This window comes from Neofelis nebulosa, chromosome 9 (assembly GCF_028018385.1).
Source record: "Neofelis nebulosa isolate mNeoNeb1 chromosome 9, mNeoNeb1.pri, whole genome shotgun sequence".
Lineage (NCBI taxonomy): Eukaryota > Metazoa > Chordata > Mammalia > Carnivora > Felidae > Neofelis > Neofelis nebulosa.
In genome coordinates this window covers 40497483-40514696 of record NC_080790.1, presented here as the reverse complement: position 1 = coordinate 40514696, position 17214 = coordinate 40497483, and the positions used below count along the sequence as shown (strand labels likewise).

Below are 17214 nucleotides of genomic sequence, written 5' to 3'. Positions count from 1 at the left end.
GAAGCTCTCCAGGTTGCCTACACTCCTGGGGTTGCTTAGAAAGTCTACCGTCCAAAGGACTTTATCCCTGGGAGATGGCCCCTCTCCTTTCCCTTCCATACTTGATTCAGCCCTACCCAGACAGATCCTTCTGGAGTGCAGGTGGAAAGACAGAGTGGTTCTCAAACGAGACCCTTCAACCAGCACCTTCAACCAGCACAGGGAAACCAGCCTGTTTCCCTAGGAATGAAATCTATTATTTTTCTGATGTCTTGAGGATACTCAGTATAGGACTCCAGGAGAAGAAAGTACTTCAAAGATGTTTATATGACAAGGCTCTCACCTTTGGATAGGCTTTTCCCTCTCTGAACCCCACCCCCCTCCCCAGCTCAATTTCTCTATGTTCTTCCTCAAGCTTGACACCTGATTACAGATGAGGCAGACAGCAGTGAAAAAGGGAAGGGCTTCAAAGGTGCAGCAGTGCGCAGTCACAAGGGACGGCCTAGGGTTTGCCCTGTAGGAAAGAATTTGGCCTTTTCAGAGCTCCATGGCCACACAGGGCCAAGCAGGCAGTGCCTTCAGGGTCACAGGAAAGATGATGAAAGAGTAAAAGCCATGGAAGAAGGAAAGAAGGTCCTACCAAGACTGAGGAAGCTGGGCAATCTCTGCCTGGCTACTTGACTGCCTCTCAAACTCAAGTGTGGGTGGAAGAAAAATTCAGGGTCAAGTATGTAACAGAAGCAATTCCTTGTTAGGCAGAGTGAGGACTACTGACAGAGAAATAAGAACAAACCCGAGAGTTGTGTGGAGCTTTACCTATCACAGGGCTTGTTACTTCTACTGGGCTCATTACCATCTTCTTTTCCTGAGAAAGATGGAGAAAAACACTTGGCCCTGCAGTTGGTCAGCAAAACCACTTAGAGGCCATGTGAATTTGGGCAAGCCACTTCCGGGACTTGGGTTTTACATATGTAAAAAGGGACAACTTAACTCCCAGAACAATCATGAGGATTGTTTATACTGAGTGTAAAACATCCATCAATGTAATGGTTCTAGATGCCAAATAAATGGTAGCTATCATCCAAATCATTTAGTGCAGTAGTCCTCAGCCCAGCCTCACAGTAGGAATCACCTGTAGAGGGGCGGCTGGCTGGCTCAGTCAGTAGAGCATGGGACTCTTGATCTCATGGTTGTGTGAGTTCAAACCCCATGATGGTGTGCAGCCTACTTAAAACAAACAAACAAACAAATAAATAAATAGAATCCCCTGTAGAACTTCTAAAAACACCACCCCTAGGCCTCAATCAGTACCAGAGCTAAGATTTAAACCCAAGTTTGTGGGATGCCTGGGCACACACGTTAGCCACTGCCCTACACAGCCGCCTTATGGGGCCTAGATCTGTTAAGTCAGAATCTTTGAGGGTATCTGGCAGGGTTATTTTCTCTTAAAGCTGCAACCCCTCATTCTCCCTCCAGAATATTCATGGGTAGCCAGGGATGCAAACCACCTTTTGAATTCAAGCCAAAGATTTTACAGAAGCTAGGGGAGAAGTTGAACAACGGGCTGAAGGTCACACACATAGTCTCATGAGCCGGTAAAGTCCCAGATTTCCCGGCAGGGATCTTTCCTCTTTCGGTTGGGAAGTTTTGCTTTGCTCTTTATTGGGCCTAATAGAGAAGAAATGAACAGGAAATTTTTGTTTTGTGGGTATGGGAGGAATCAAGCGCCAACTCCTGAACCAACTAGAGTGCAGGAGGTGCAGAAGTACCTGGCGGGGCGGACAGAGCAGCGGGAAACGCGGTGATTCCAGGTTCGCAGTACCCTCAGCCCCTAGGCCAGCGCCTCCCTTTCTCGGAGGGCCTTTAACACCTGGGCGTCCTAACCCCGCTGAACCACAGAGCGGACTCAGGACCCCCTACAGCCTCGACACTTCCCTTTTCACCGCTCTGTGGACGCGAATTACGCGACACTCCCACGTACCTACCCCAGGTTAGGAGTCCAAAACAGACGTTTCCTGACCAGCCCCAGATCCTGCCATTGGCTTTAGCCTTTGGTCACCTGACTTACTCGAGCCAACGAGAGGCGGCAGAATTAATACTTCCGCTTTCAGTGCGGCAAACGAGCCTCTGTTCCCGCCTTTCGGGTGCTCTGATTGGTCTTCCTCTCTCAGCTCGGCAATTTATTGGCCAGAGCCACGGGGCCGCAGTCCAGCGGGGTTCGAGGGCTGTGTGAGACAGCACCGCTGCGATGGCGTCCTATTTCGATGAACACGACTGCGAGCCGTTGGATTCCGAGCAGCAGGCCCGAACCAATATGCTGCTGGAGCTCGCAAGGTGGGTACGCGATGCTGGGAGGTGGGGGCGCAGGCAGCAGGTTTCTGGGCTGGGGCTGGCTGGAGAAGGCTGATCATATAGGGCCTCCATTCTGAGGAGGAAGGATGAGTAAGCTGGAGAGTTAGTCCAGAGACGATATTCGAGGGAGATCAATAATTTGGATCATCCATAGACGGGCCGGGCAAAGAGATTGTGGGAAAGACTGGAACTGGAGAGTAGGGGGAGTAGGGAGCGGGAAGGCAGCCGGTTGTAGCAGGTGAGGGAGAATATGGGTGATGGGGGTAAGGGAAGGGCCGTGTGGGTGTGAGTAGGAACGTTAGTTAGGAACACCAAGCACGGCAGCCAGCGCTGCCACTGGGAATCTGGCTTTACCAGGTCATTCCTACATAGCCTGAGTAACTTCTAAGCCTGTTGCCTCATGTGCAAAATGGGACTAAACTGCTTGCATGCTTGGGGTTGTCTTATAGCAACTGTAAACCACTTCCCACTGTGCTTTTAATCTAGTGAGCACTTCTGCAGGGTACTAGCTGCAGGGCATTTATTTGCTATAATGCCTAGTGGGCTGTTGGAGCAAAGAGAAAGTATGGTTTTCTGTGGTTCTGACCATGCACCGTTCTTCCCAGGTCACTTTTCAATAGGATGGACTTTGAAGACTTGGGGTTGGTAGTAGATTGGGAACATCACCTGCCTCCACCTGCTGCCAAAGCTGTGGTTGAGAACCTTCCTAGGAGAGTCATCAGGGGCTCTCAGGCCGGTGAGAACACTAATTCTTTCCACTGTTTGGGGCAGGTTTGTCAGACCCACTCCCTCCCAAGCTAGACTGGTCTGGCCCTTCAGTTTTCCAGGTCAGGTTGGGGCAAGAATGTCCTTGAAGAGTGGGAGCTGGGAGGTAGGGCCTGTAGCGGCTCTCCTGATCAGCACTCCCTCCTAAAGAGCTCAAGTGCCCCGTGTGTCTTTTGGAATTTGAGGAGGAGGAGACTGCCATTGAGATGCCTTGCCATCACCTCTTCCATTCCAGCTGCATTCTGCCCTGGCTAAGCAAGGTACTACTTCCTTTTTCTCAGCCCTCACCTTGCCCTGGGCCCAGTTCTCAAGCCTCTCGAGTTCTGTTTATGAACTGTTAGGGGATCAGAAAAGGGAGAGGGGTAGGGGTGGGTATTGGGAGCAGGGGACGAATATTAACTTATGAAGACCAGACTTGGGCTGGAACACTGTCCTCCTTTCCTCAGACAAATTCCTGCCCCTTGTGCCGCCATGAGCTGCCCACTGATGATGACACTTACGAGGAACATAGACGAGATAAGGTAGGGGCTGGTGGTAAGTGGAGAGGGTGGTAATGGGGCCCCCCCGTCGCTGTCCTTTTGTTCTCATTTCCTACCTTAGCAGGTCTGGGTAGGCTTCAGGGTCCTTGGCTCTTGTTGTCTTCCTGGTGACTCTGGTGAGGGGCAAGAGCCTTGGCAATGCACATGCTAGGAGCCTGAAAACAGTGATAGCTCCATGATAGCTGTCCCATTGCTCCACCCACAGGCCTTCACATATGGCTCTTGCCCATTGTGCTCTCTTTCCTTCAGGCTCGCAAGCAGCAGCAAAAGCACCGACTTGAGAACCTCCATGGAGCCATGTACACATGAGGTGCCTGGGGCTGAGTACCAGTCCTCCACATCTTTCTCTTGCACCTCAAATCCTCATTAAAATTTTCTTTACCCACCCTGCACTGCATTGCTCACAAGCCTGGGCAGGGGTTCCGTACCCTCCATGAGGTCCCTACTGCTGTTGGGGAAGGTGGTCCTGAACCGCAGAAAGCACCAGGCTGTGTGTCCCTTCCTGTTAAGTGTACACACTGCTCAGTCTGGCCTGAGAGAAGTGGAGCCCAGGTCAAAAACCTGGCTACTAGATCAGCCAGGGCTTGGTCCTGTGCATTCATTGTTGGAGAGCAAAATGTGTCAGGGTCTGGCATCCAATAGTTACTTACAGATGGTAAAGAAAAAAAAGAGAGCCTACATCTGTCCCCTGCAATTTTTAGTAAATCTTGGAATCCCACAGGCTTTCTTTAGGTTCATTGTGAAAACTGCTCCTATCAGTTTGAAGTTGCTTTGTGGATTCCCTCCGCCCCCACCTCTGCCCCACCCCATTATTACCTACTGAGGAAGCAAACTTCAAACCACACTCTTGAGTAGAAGAAGGATCAGGTCAGTTCTTTAGACTGTTTAAAGTCCTAGAAAGGGTTTCAAGCCCTTGAGGGGTATTTGGATAGCACCTGGCAGTCTTTATTCTTGGCAGCCCTGTTCTCAAAGAGCAGTGGCCACTCAGGACTCTTTCTGGGGGCAGGAGATTTTGCCCATCCTTTGCCTAGGGAAAGCCAACCTGGGTTAGTCTCTCTCTTGACTCTTCAGAACAGACTACAAACATGCAAATTAGAATTCTTTTAATAGATATATATATCTATATCTATATATATGTAGATATATAGATATAGATATATATGTATATATATATATAAAAGTACTAAAATACCCACATGGTTCTGCTGTGTTATTTGCCCGAAAGAAAGAAAAGGGCAGAGTGAAGAATCCCAGTGCAGCTCAGTGGGCCCCAAAGTGGGCCTTCCCACAGTCTAAGGAGTGCCTATCCCTCCACCCCAAATTCTATCCTTCTTGCTGTTCCCAGCCCCCAATTCCTGCAGCAGGAAACCCCAGTGGTTTGGCTTCGGCACTGGGGAGTAGAAGGCACCTGAAGGGCTGGCTGGGTGAAATGAGAATATGTGACCTTTGAACATAAAAACAACAGTGCAGAGTAAGGGAGTAGGTTGTGTGCAGCCCAGGCACCTGCCGGGCCTGTTCCTCCGTGGCACGGGTGGGTGTGGGATGGCCACTGCTCCAGCAGCAAGGAAGCCTATATCCTGACAACACTTCCTCAAAACCATTTTTGGTACAAAATAAATGCAAAGTTATGAGGTGGGGAGCTGGTGAGGCTGGCCCGGCCACCCTCCGCAGACCTCAGATCATGGCGATGCTTTCGGGGGCACAGGTGAGGTGAGTGGAGGTGCGACCGCTCCCAGAGGACTTGGCAGCCCGGCCAGGGGCAGGCTGCAGCGCAGCCACCAGCGTCTCTGACGACACTGCTCCGAACTCATAACTGAAAGTGCCGTAGAAAATGAGGATGTCAATGACAAACACCCACTCGCACAGGGCTGCCCCATGCTGCAGCTGAGAGCTCTCGTGCATAAAGAAGACCGCACCTGGAATGGGGCTAAGGAAATGTTCAGTAGGATGTGTGGAAGCCTGTTGACACTCCTACCTTCCTAGATAGATAACTAGGCTGGGGCCAAGAGCCAGGTCTCACCTCCTGGGAGGGTAAGTAGGAAACCACACCAGGCAGTATTTTCTGGATATATGTGTACCAAGCTCTCCTCCAACCCCACAACGCCCCCCACCCCCCCACCCCAGGTCTTGGGTGGGGAAAGGCTGAGATAGAGGATTAGTTCCTGGCTGCCCTGTCCTGGAAGGATACTGAGGATCAGGGTGACAAAGGCGATGGCTGCCAGCACAATCCGCACGTAGGCCATAGCCAGGTCCTGGGGGGCAGTGGCCCCGTGGTAGCAGAGGGCACAGTGCAGGCAGACAAAGAGCAGCCCGGCGGAGAAGGCCACACCAGTTCCGATGTAGTGCAGAGACTTAGCATGATCCACCTGGTCCGGAGAAAGCACCCATCTGTGAAGCAGCCCTACCTCCTCCACCCCCATCCCCTTTCCCTCTCAGACCCCCCTATCCCCACCCTCAGCCTTGTAGGGCTGTCTCTGTAGCTTGGGGCAACCTTCAGCTGAGGGCACCCGTTCGTGAAAGTTCAAGAGGCAGGCAGGCGGGCACACCTGGAAGTTGCCGACCACCACAAGGCCCGCAGCGTTGGTGCAGCCTGTGATGAGTGTTGTGGTGTTGACCCAGGAATGACGACTCTGCTCCAGGAGCTGCCCGTAGCGCAGCAGGCAGATCAGAGCCACTGGGGGAAGACAGCACAGGTGGGGCCAGCACTGGTGCTCTCCTCCCACCCCATCCTGGCCCAGCCAGCCCACCAACTGCCCCGGCCTCTGCCCCTGCCCCCCACTCTGGTCTGAGGGCCAAAAGGGAATAGAAGGGCAGGTGGTGAACTGGGTGTCCTCAGCCTCCAGCCAGCAGGGTGGCTGTGTGAGACACTTTGGCCCTTGTTCAAGAACAGGAGAGATGTGACTCCTCTTGCCTTAGCCCTTGGTGGGGTGGGCCGCACTAGGCAAGGGCTTCCTGGGCCCTTCTGGGAGGGGGGTGGGGAAGTGGGTTGGATTGGGCTGGGCTGGCTAGGGGGGGCTGAGGGCACAACTCACCCATGAAAGCACCCATGTTGCCAATGAGGCTGAAGAGGCAGCTCTCTGGGGGATATGTGCCACACTTGCTGGGGGGGGGGGGGCAAGGACAGAGTGAGAGAGGAGCAGGAGCACTAGCACCCCCATTCTGGCCCATCTGTCTCTTGCTTTAACCGTGCCTGTTCCTTAGCAGCAAGCCACTGATTTAGGAGAAGGGCCAGTTGTGTTCTATAAACAACTGGCTGCAGGCTGGGCCCTCCCCCAAAGCAGAGCACATGTGTGTGATGGGTAAGGGAGTGCCCAGGATTGCTGGGCAGAGCCCAAGACTCCTTGGATTCCCTGAGACTGTAAAGGTCTGCAGCCAGTCTGGCTTTCCTTGGGCCAGAACTGGGCTGGGCAATCAGAGGGCTTCAGCTTAAATCCAGGTGCCTCCACTTACTAGCTGTGTGACCTGGACGGATGACATAACAGTCTGTTTCCTTGCCTATAAAACAGTGAGAACGATAGCTGCCTCAATGTCAGGATTAAACGGTGTTCTGCGCATAAAGCATTCAGCACAGGGCCTGGCACACAGTGATTGGCAAGTAGTATTGTTATTAAGTGCTTTTAATATACTTAGTATTTCTGAGACCCAGGGATAGGGGTTTGAGGGGCTGGGGTCTCCCTTACCTGCCCAGAGTCCAGGCCTTACCTGATGAGGGGGACATCATCCAGGGTGCAGCAAGTCTTGGGGCCCCCTTGTTCAGCGGGGTCAGGAGAGCAGGACTCGTTGTAGGACCTGGCAGGCAGGACAGAGAGTAGACTGGGGGAAAGGGGTTCTCCCAGCCTGTACCCTCCGGCTTCTCAGAGACTACCCTCCCAGTATTCTCTTGGCAGGGGCAGGAGAGCCCACCTCCCAGAACTGGACTGAGACAGATGCCAAAGGGGTGAAGGGATGGTGGGAAACAGGTGGATGGGCTTGAAGTCATGCCTGGGGAGGGGCAGGCATTGCCAGTGTCAGCTAAGAGCAGTGAGGGCCAGGGTCTCCAACTGGCTTGCTCACAACAGCCCCGACCCAAGAGGGAGCAGAGATGAAGGGAGCTTTGGAGGGAGGCTGTCTGCAGAGTGCGCCATACCAGTTCTCCACAGGGCATGCGTGGCGGTTCATCACGGCCATAGCATACCTGCGGGAGCAGAACTGTCACCTCACACCCGTGACCCTCCCAGCCCAGCTTTCCCCCCTACTGACTCTTCTCTCTTGATTCTGGCCCCATTCAGCCTCATTGTCCTTGTTGGGGACTCAAGTTGGGGTGGCCTGAGAACTGACACCACATCAGAATAGCATGGCCTCAAACTAGAGGACCTCGGGGTGTCCCTGGCTAGAAGTATGTCAGGGTCACCATACTGGACAGCATCGGTGCCAGCTCGCCCGAAGTAGCTCTGTGCCCAGGCACCAGGCCAGGCTTTGGAGACAGCTAGAGTGATCCTGGGTACCACCCCAGAGCCTGCACAGGACAAGGGGCTCTGTGTGTGCCATCAAGCTCCTGTTGGGTCCTGGCTGGGCCCTATCCTCCTCAGCCTGGGCCCATTCTGTCCCCCGTTGTCTTCCCCCTTCCCTCTATTTACTCACACAGTCCATAGGCCAGTGATAGAGAATGCTGACAAGCTGACAGGAAGGAGGATCCAGGCGGTCATGAGGGAGGGGAGCCAGGGTGGTGGTGGTGTGGGGGGAAGGGCAAGAGGTAGGTGGGAAAGAGGGGGCCGGCCCAGCTACCTTAGGGTACTTCGCCAAAACCATCAGCGGCCCAAGCCTGGTGGAGAGAGACAGGTCAAAGTCCAGGGCCCAGTGACTGGCCAAGGCCGGTGGTGGGCAGAAGGTGGTCAACACCTGATTCACAGCTTCTGCTGGGGCTCCGAGGGCCTACATTTTGGGCTGAGCCCACGCCAACACGTGGACACCTTCTGGCATCCCCCGGGGGCCTCCGCGTTCCACCCGAAAGCCACCGGTGGGCCCAGGCACTCAGGCGGGGCCGTAACATCTGGGGAGGGAGTCGCGCTCCCTCGCCCGCGGGACCGGGCTGGGGGAAGGGTGCGGTTAGGGCAGTCGAGGGGGCCGCGCCGAGGAGAGCCTGAGAGCGGGTGCCGGTCCCGGCGGAGCGGCAGCCACGCGCAGGCAACCACCTGACCGCCGGCGCCCCGGGGGAGAGGTGGGTTCGCGCAGGAAGCGCGGCTCGGCCCCCGCCCGCGTGGGCGCACGGAAAGCGCCCCGGGAGCCGGGGACTCGAGCCTCCCCAGGGGCCCAGTACGCACCTCCCTGGAGAGCCCCGCCGCCTCCGCTCCCTGCTCGGCCACGCCTGGTATGGTCTCTGGCTGCGGCCCTCGGAGCAGCCCTGGAAGGTTTAAAGGGCCCAGCGGCCCCGCCCCTGTCGCCCGGGCAGCGCCGCGCCGCCCGCCGGGACGTGGAGTCCGCGCCGGGCCGGAGACTACAACTCCCGAGCCCCCGCGCCCGCGCTCCGGTGCAAGCGTGGATGGCGCCCCGACTTCGGGGAACCTGAGCGCCGAGGGACTCGGGTGGAGGCTCTGACTCCGAGATGCCGATAGTCCCGCGTACCCTGTTCCTGCGGTGGAAGCTTCGGGAGGCGGGAAGCTCCGGGGCTGCATCGCTGTGATTGCCATCGCCTACAAGGCTGGAGGAAGCCTCCCTTCGCCGCTGGGCACATTTTTGCAGCCTGGACTGTCCGGCAGTAAGACTTCCGGGAGCCTCCCTCAATGTGGCCGGGCCTGCCTCTCTGTTCTGGGCGAGGTGGGTCCGCGGAGAAGCGAGCACAAAACCTTGGCTGTTAAGTTTCAAGTGCCTTGGATTTGGCTTATGCTTCCCCTCCGCCCAGCAAACCCTGGAGGAGGGCTACTTTCATCAGATACTTTTTTTTTTTTTTTAATGTTTATTTTTGAGAGAGACAGAGTATGAATGTGGGAAGGGCAGTATGAGGACAGAGAGGGAGACACAGAATCCGAAACAGGCTGCAGGCTCCGAGCTGTCAGCACAGAGCCCGATGCGGAGCTCGAACTTGGGACCGCTGAGATCATGACCTGAGCTGAAGTTGGACGCCCAACCGACTGGCCCATCCAGGCGCCCCCAGATACTTTTTATTTTCAAGGTACAAGTACACAAAGTACTGTCAGTGTCATGTTTCCCGACTGATGAGCGCTTACTCGAAACAAGGCCACGGAGATCAGTAGATATCCATGGTCACACACGGCCAGGTGTTGGTAAGAGAGGCAGGCTGGAGACCCAGAGCAATCTGGGAAGAGGAAACAGGATAGCGTGGGAATAAATTACCATTGGCTTCACCAAAATGTACAGGCCAAGGGTGCCTTCCTGGACATTCTTTTCATGATAAAAAAAAGAGTGGGAATACTTCTTTCTCACATACCCAAAGGGAACAGAGGCCCAGGATGCCAGGAACAGGGGAAGCTTAGGTGTGGCAGCACTGGTGAGTCAAAGGTAATGTGCAGAAACAGGGGCCCTGTACTGTGGGGAAAATGGAGATATACTGGGAAAGGGCTTGAAGGAGTGGAAGGTAAAAATAGAAACAGGAAATCTGTGGGAGAGCCCTTTTCTGAATTGCAGCAGGACAAGTAGTTAAAGCAGGGCCAATAAGTATGGCTGTGCAGAGAAATCACTGTACAATGAAATCACTGGCTGAATGGACTAGTGGGGTATAAAATACAGTCCACTTTCTGGGCGCCATGTTCTGTGCCCCAGAATACAGAGGTGCCTCTTGCTAATTCACAGAGAAGCACCACCTTCCTGCCCAGGTGTGTTCCCATTGGAGCAGACACCTTCTTTTCACCTGCCCAATGGTACTGTGAAACCTCAGCATTTCCTACCTCATTGGAAGTTTTGCAAGTCTTAGTCAACACTTAACTACACTCAGTTGAGCTGGGTTTGAGTTGCTGTCCAACCGTTATCATGGGAAGACCTGAGAAGCTACTTAGGTCCTAAACTGGCTGTTCTAATGTAAAGTAGAGGTAAGACAAGCACTCTAGAACTGTGACCGAGACAGATTTTGGCTTAATATGACAATCTCAGTAATCCCTAAAGTAGAATTACCCCAAGACAGGACTCCCTATGACAGAAGGGCTCTTTGTGTGTAGTCGGTAGGGAGGAGTCACTTATCAGAAAACAAGTGGGACCAGACATCTTTAATAGTCCCTTCTAGCTTTAATGCTACGTGAGTCTAGTTGTTATGCTCCAACCAGGACAGTTCTTAAAATAGTCAAGGCAAAGCAAGAGATGAGATTTCAAGTGCTGATTTGGTGGTGCTGAATGACTTTAGGGCAGGCATTTAATCTGTACTTCTCTTATGTACACAAGCGATTTCAAAACTCTTGGCAAAAACAGTGCTGTAAAAATAGTTAAGTTTATTGCTCAAAAAGAATACTGTTTTTGAAAAGTACCTTTCTTCCAGGATTTTCAAATAATTTGCACACTTCACTTCATTAATCCATCCACACAGCAGAAACATTGGAAATGAGGAAACAGAAGAACAGATGGCTTGTTACACATTTAACACCACAACTCAACCAGTTGAGCAACCAACCTCTCATCTGGTGGCACTGAGAAGGCAAAGGAGCCATTTACTCAGGTTTTTACTTCTAGCGTCACTCTAACTACTGGAGAAATTTGGGGTACGTGCCTATGGCGTCTTGGCCATCTGATTTCTCAGGGACAGGGCAGAATTCAATGAGGGAGCTTAAAATGTTTCAAATAATTGTCAACATTCCATGCTGATTCTCCCAGAAGGCTCAGAGGTAGGAAGAGAATTGTCTTCCTTCCTCTTCCTATATGCAAGGGCCTCAGTTACACTTGGGAACCGGCTGGGGATCCACTACTCTACTATCCACGCATCCTGGCAAATGCACAGCAGGCTGGATAGTCACTACCCCAAACGGTTTCTTCCAGCCCCACGGGCTGATCTCTAGTTGGCAGTGTCTTGCAGAGTGGATCATGAAGGTGGAATGCCCCTTTCAGAGTCTCATCCACAGGGAGAAGTGTTTGTTATTGCCCACATTGGTCCTACTGGCTGGCCAAGCTCCACAGACTCCTACACTCAGTACAAAAAGCTTTACGTTCTTTTCCATTCTTGCATTACATTCTTCAAAGACTTCTATGCTTGCCAACTGGCTAGAACTCAAACTCTAGTGTTTACTCTTATACAGCCGAAAGCCCCTAAAAACTCCAGATTCCTTCTATTTATAATATCAGCCATCATGGCCCAGGAAACACAAACCCTTAAACTCCAAGGCCTACCCTCGGTAAGAACATTCAGGGGCGTGAGATAGGTCTATGAGGCTCCCAGGCTTTTTTTTTTTAGACAGCCAAAAAAGTACCTAGTCAAATTAGGACTGATTCTGAAGCAGCCTGCCAGAAAGCTCCAGTTAGTCCGACATGGTTGCCACTGTACCAAATAGCCATGGCAGACCTTTCTGTGACATCTCTAGAGCCCATGGGAAATGCTCTGGAACATGCTCCTTGATGGCGAAGCACTGATTTTTGAAAACTGCCGGAAGATGTCTGGAGGCAAGTCTGGTGAATACACTAGATGGTGCCAGTACCATCATGGAGCCCTGCTGAGGGGTGGCAACAAGCAAAGAGCCTGAGCTAGAAGGCTGTCAGCTGGTAGAAGGCCATCACCAGAGAAGCATTTCAGGCACATCTGGAGCAGTGGCAGCAGCATCACCAACAGGCCTCCCCTAGAGGACAACCTCTCATTTCAGTACCAGGCTTAGTGGTTTCTAGTCCTGTTGCTTAAATTAGCTAAGAGTTAGGATGCTTTCTTGGGTGGAAAATATTTTATATGCACTTGATAAGCAAAATGCCTCAAGAAAAAAGCTCACAAACAAGAAGTTCCTGTGAGTCTCTTACCTGAGAGTGTGAGGATTACATGACAAACACATAAAAGGTCACAATAGGTACACACTTCCCTTCTCACAAACAGGAATGGAGGCTAAAATTTCAGGTGCCATGCCCCCAACCTCTTCTTCTGGTCTTGTTTCTAAATTCTGTAATAAATCCGTGAAACAGGCCATCCAGTTGTGAGAAGACAGATGCAAAAAGCATTTCCAGACTAGGAAGCCTAAGAGTTCCAGTGAAAGCCTATGTCCAAGTAGGAAGGTCAGTTGAAGAGCTGGAAGACTAAAATCCCTAGTCCTCTGAGCTGCAGGAAGGTTGGGGATAGAGTATGGCACAACCTCCCTGACCTGGGAGGCTCTGGAGGGTAGTTAACATTAGAAGTCAAAAGGCACTTCCAGCCAGGCTGAGTTAAGTAGAGGGCAGACTTTCTCCTCTGAAAGTACAACTGAGCCCAGGACTGGCAAGTTAAGGCATTTAACCTTAGGCCAGCTCTATGGGTCAGGAACCTTCTGGTCCTTGGCCTAACTTATCCACCTCACTCACCTTCCCAGAATTCCTCCGGTACTGCAAGCTGTGGCTTGCTAGATTCTAATGATGTAGTTTAAGTAGCTGCCTTGCCCCATTCCTGAGGCAGTAGATTTTCAGGGGTGTAGGGCACAAACCAACAGTGCCCTCAGGTGTCCTTTAAGAGAAAAGCTGCTGAGATGGAAAGGCCAGACTAATCTTGAGACCCTGATGTAGAGAAACCCCTGGGGCAGGGGGACTTTGGTTTCAAGAAGTCTTAGTGTTCATGGGCTCACTTAAACCCCATACTTCAAGTCACTGAGGTCAGGTCAGTTGCTGGAAATCTGAAGTGGCTTGGAACTGCAGTGCACAGGATGTCTTGTGGACTTCTCAGATCTCAACCTAACCCTGCATAAAGGAAAATGTTCACTGAGGTGAAAGCAGTGATATTCCTAGGATCTTTAGTCTAAGGATCTCAGTTTATATACTCTTGGGAGATAGGAAAGGAAAAAGACTGAGGCAGGGGAAGGGCAGAGGAAAGAGGCTCATTTTACTGCCCTTTGGGCCTTTTCTTCTTCCTCCTCCTCCTCCTCCTCTTCTTCTTCTTTTTTGCAACCACGGCTCTCAATAGGCAATTATTGCTTATGTTGAATTTCCCTTTGTATGTACATTCAAGACTGTTATATCACATTGGGAGAGTCGTTTCACGCTTGTTTTGCTGATCCCTCTCTAGCCTGAGCAGAGGATGGTCTGTTCACAGCTGGGGAGGCTGAAAACTGGAATCCTGTAGCCATAACCAAGGCAGGTTGTGCTGCAGGGAACCCCTGCAGTTTGGTTCTGCCATCATCTTCTAGCTCTATCTAGACAGTGCAAAGCAGGGGGGTGTGAGAGGAATCTGCAAAAGCCATACAATCTGCAAATGAAAATCTCCCACTTCACTGGTATCAGAGTAAGTGGGAGAGCTTGTCCACAAGGTAGACCTGCAGAACTCCCCACCTCCACAGTCCTGAGCAGTTGGGAGGTGCACAGTCATATTGGGAGGTAGGGTGGAACTCATGGATTCTGAGACCAAAAGAGGAGAGAATGGAAAGAACAAAGAAACAGCTGAAAAAAAAAAAGACCTAGGAAAACGTGGATGGAAGTGAGCAGAAGCTAGGAACAAAGGAACCATGAAGCAACAAACACAGTTCAGTGAGCTGGGTGGAGTGCAGCAGCTAGGTGTCCTATGGCATCTGACCTCAGTAAGAAAGCAGCATGTTAGCACAAGCTATTATAAACCTCAGTTCTCCCTGGAATCTCTGCTTCCAGGACACCAAGCTAGCCAAACAAAATTTTTGAATTCCAGAATACTAGGCTGGTCAAATGGGCCAAGATACAAGAAAGAATGGCTGCAAAGGAGGTGGCCAGGCTTGTCCCTGCAACACCTTATTCCTATGGATGTGTCAGCTTGGGGTGTGTCGGTGTGCGTGTGTGTATGTGTATGTCTCGAGATCAGTTCAAACTGGTCTTGGCACCCCCAAACCAGGAGTAAGCTCCCTGGGCAGTGAATCCAGCCTGGTGAGAATGCCTTCAGTCTGGTCAATGTCGGCTCTGGCGCTTTGCAATCTCCTCCTGGATGCGCAACTTGAGGGCCTCTCGCAGGGGTGGGTCCAGAGGCGTGTGTGCTGACACCTCCTCACTCACCCTTCCTGGATCATCGTCCTACGTGGAGGAAGAGTCGGGAAGCTCAGGGCCTGGCCTCTTCTGGAAAGGCGACCTGCCCTGTCCCTAGACAACACTCTCACAGAACTCCATTTGACTCATAGCTTCTTGCCAGTGCCTGTCATTTCCCAGGTGTCCCCTGTAATAGTGATTTTCACCTGGGGGCCACATGCCCTCCCTGTTGCCCGCTGAGAATCACTGTGTGACAGGTGTGAGTTGTGCTCAAAACATCACCCAGCAGTCTATGCTCCTAACTGGAGCCGACACTTCCCACTGGCCCTGAGGAAAACAGTGGCTGAGGCTCTGGCAGTGATTTCTAGCATGGCCCAGGACCTTCAGGCTGCAGCTGCTTCCACGAGGCATACCTGATACACGATAACTGAGGTGACCTCTCCGCTGTCTGCCTCATATTCTAAACAGAAGAGCTGATGGCCAGAAGGCTCTGGCTCGGAGCTGCCACTACTGCTGCTTTCACCGGATTCCTCACAGTCTGGATTGCTTGGGTGGGTAGAGCCATCTGGAGGGATGAATCACAGTGAGAGGAAAGAGGGGAGGGCTGTTGGAGCCCCTGCCCACACGTATGAAACATGAAAACATACCATAAAGAAAGTCCCAATCTTCCTATGGACCCTGTATGTGTGTGCATGTATTAAGTGTGCTGCCAATCAGTAGTTTCCTTTACCTTTGTATCCTTGCTCTGGGGCCAGCAGTCTTGTCACACACACAGTAGATATACAATGTACAGTCACATAGTAGATATACAATGTACCTTCGCAGGAAAGTAGTGGAGAGGTGGATACAGCCCTGCCTGGGTTCAAATACAGGCTCTGCTATTTATTAGCTCTAAGATCTTGGGCAAGTTACTTAATCTCTCTGTGCTTCTTTCCTGATTGTGAAACAAATGATAATAGTTTCCGACTTATGATATCCCATGAAAACTAAACGAATGAACATACCCAAGATCTAACACTAAACAAATTTGGTAATGCTAAACAAATCTAGTGCCAAGTTAGGTACTGTTATCTCTAGGTATCTGGGAAGCTTGAGAAATGGCTTTTATTGTTTTTCTTTAAAGAAAAAACCATTTTAAATAATGACTTTTGAGTTTCATTCCACAAGTATGTCCTGGTCAAGTACAGCTGTGCCAAGCTTTCTCTCCGTCACGGAGTGAGAACTCTCAAGTATAGCATGGTGGGCAAACCGGTAGACAAACAACTTCTTGCCGGCTCCCAGGTATTTCCTGTAATAGTGATGCTTAACTGGGGGCCATGGAGCCTTCCCTGTTTTCAGGGAGATTCAGGGAGCGGAGAATGGGGAGCGTCGAGGTGGGGGTTCCAGGAAGGGACGACATGAACTGAGCCTTGGGGAATAAAAAGTGTTTTTTTTTTCCATTTAAAGAAAAGAGCGCATAAAGGCTAAGGGCTGGGGGCCGAAAGAGCGCGCGGGCTGGAGGAGGCAGGCGGGGTGGGCGGCCTCACCTCGGTGTCGCGGCAGGTACACCTGCAGGTCGGGCTTTCGGGGCCGCGTCGGCGCCGGCGTGTGCCGCCTCCTCGCCTTCTCCTTGGCTGCTTGTTTCACCTTCTTGTCATAGTCGTCCCTGCGGGGAGCCGAGCGGGAGTCAGAGACTGCCGGGCCAAGCTAGGCTGGGGGTGGCGGCGGCGGGGCGGGGCGGTACCGGGCGAGTTGGTTCCGTCGGATGTGGTGCACGAAGCCGTGGCTCATGTCCAGACGCCCGCCCGGCTTGCAGCAGAGTCCCGGCCCGGGATCCGCCGTCGATTCCATCTGGAGCCTTGGGGTCGGAGCCGCCGCGAATCAACGGCCCCAACGGCCGCCCTCCCGCCTGGCGAGCTTCGCACCCCGACTTCCGGCCCCCGGCCCTGGACCCGCCCCGAAAGAGCCTGCCGGGCCGAGCGGCCCGGCGCGCGGAGTTGCCTGCGCGGGTGCTGGGATGGGGCATGCGCGGCTTCCACTCTCCGTCGGGGCTTTTCTTTGTGAAATTAGCAATAGGAAACAGGACTTAGGCTTACTGCTGATGCATCAGAAAATTCAGAAAAACACAAACGCTGACTCCACTCAGCGTTCGGTGTGGAGTCTTCCTTTGCTTTTTGTGTGATAAAATGCTGTGAAACTCCCATCGCCAGTTGCGTGACCTCAGCTATTGAGCTCTGGTGCTTCAGTTTTCTCATTTGTGAACAAGGTAACTGAGAGCATCTACCTCAAAAGAGGTTGTGAGGAGGTAAGTGCCCTGGCAGGGCACAGAGCAGCACCCCGCCACCAGGCAGCCCCAGGAAGACTGCTGGGGACCGGGACACCCCTTCCAGCCGGCGAAGCTCCTGAGCCCACCCTACCCGTGTCTTAACTGTCCCTGCAGAAGGACTCAGCGCTTGTAGAATATGCATGACTGGTTTTCTAGTCTTTTTTTTTTTTTTTTTTTTTTTTTTTTTTTTTTTTGAGGCTTACTTATTTA

The 17214-nt window shown here is 52.4% G+C and overlaps 3 protein-coding genes across 8 annotated transcripts; 1 reads left to right on the top strand and 2 right to left on the bottom strand.

Moving 5' to 3' along the window:
* Window positions 1-970: 970 nt before the first annotated feature.
* On the bottom strand, window positions 971-9066 carry TMEM150A (transmembrane protein 150A). Of its 6 annotated transcripts, none has more exons than XR_009248458.1 (9): window positions 8936-9066; window positions 8256-8436; window positions 7762-7809; window positions 7338-7424; window positions 6668-6735; window positions 6182-6309; window positions 5824-6001; window positions 1488-5551; window positions 971-1203 (listed from the first exon to the last, which is right to left on the bottom strand). XR_009248458.1 is itself a non-coding variant. In XM_058683478.1 (8 exons), the coding sequence occupies exons 2-8, from the start codon at window positions 8318-8320 to the stop codon at window positions 5310-5312; spliced, it is 816 nt and encodes a 271-aa protein (XP_058539461.1). In that variant the 5' UTR covers window positions 8321-8436; window positions 8936-9066; the 3' UTR covers window positions 971-5309. The 6 variants fall into 6 exon arrangements, 4 of the variants coding, with proteins under 4 accessions (XP_058539461.1, XP_058539463.1, XP_058539464.1 ...); XR_009248457.1 differs by having other exon boundaries at window positions 1965-5551; XM_058683478.1 differs by having other exon boundaries at window positions 971-5551.
* Window positions 2182-4027, top strand: RNF181 (ring finger protein 181). Its single transcript, XM_058683487.1, has 5 exons — window positions 2182-2313; window positions 2937-3067; window positions 3247-3356; window positions 3543-3617; window positions 3885-4027. The coding sequence occupies exons 1-5, from the start codon at window positions 2228-2230 to the stop codon at window positions 3942-3944; spliced, it is 462 nt and encodes a 153-aa protein (XP_058539470.1). The 5' UTR covers window positions 2182-2227; the 3' UTR covers window positions 3945-4027.
* A 1964-nt stretch (window positions 9067-11030) lies between the features above and the next one.
* Window positions 11031-16624, bottom strand: C9H2orf68 (chromosome 9 C2orf68 homolog). The gene is made up of 4 exons (XM_058683483.1): window positions 16423-16624; window positions 16226-16344; window positions 15113-15264; window positions 11031-14747 (listed from the first exon to the last, which is right to left on the bottom strand). The coding sequence occupies exons 1-4, from the start codon at window positions 16527-16529 to the stop codon at window positions 14625-14627; spliced, it is 501 nt and encodes a 166-aa protein (XP_058539466.1). The 5' UTR covers window positions 16530-16624; the 3' UTR covers window positions 11031-14624.
* Window positions 16625-17214: the final 590 nt, after the last annotated feature.

What these genes read in the sequence shown, in the direction of transcription:
- RNF181 (XM_058683487.1), top strand. Translation starts at nt 2,228, where the DNA reads ATGGCGTCCTATTTCGATGAACACGACTGCGAGCCGTTGGATTCCGAG. An exon ending in ATGCTGCTGGAGCTCGCAAG is followed by an intron (nt 2,314 to 2,936) that starts GTGGGTACGCGA and finishes CGTTCTTCCCAG; the next exon opens with GTCACTTTTCAATAGGATGG. An exon ending in TTCTGCCCTGGCTAAGCAAG is followed by an intron (nt 3,357 to 3,542) that starts GTACTACTTCCT and finishes TCCTTTCCTCAG; the next exon opens with ACAAATTCCTGCCCCTTGTG.
- TMEM150A (XM_058683478.1), bottom strand. Translation starts at nt 8,320, where the DNA reads ATGACCGCCTGGATCCTCCTTCCTGTCAGCTTGTCAGCATTCTCTATC. An exon ending in GATGATGTCCCCCTCATCAG is followed by an intron (nt 6,736 to 7,337) that starts GTAAGGCCTGGA and finishes CCCCCCCCCCAG; the next exon opens with CAAGTGTGGCACATATCCCC. An exon ending in CAACATGGGTGCTTTCATGG is followed by an intron (nt 6,310 to 6,667) that starts GTGAGTTGTGCC and finishes GTCTTCCCCCAG; the next exon opens with TGGCTCTGATCTGCCTGCTG.
- C9H2orf68 (XM_058683483.1), bottom strand. Translation starts at nt 16,529, where the DNA reads ATGGAATCGACGGCGGATCCCGGGCCGGGACTCTGCTGCAAGCCGGGC. An exon ending in CGACGGAACCAACTCGCCCG is followed by an intron (nt 16,345 to 16,422) that starts GTACCGCCCCGC and finishes GGCTCCCCGCAG; the next exon opens with GGACGACTATGACAAGAAGG. An exon ending in CCTCAGTTATCGTGTATCAG is followed by an intron (nt 14,748 to 15,112) that starts GTATGCCTCGTG and finishes TCCTCCACGTAG; the next exon opens with GACGATGATCCAGGAAGGGT.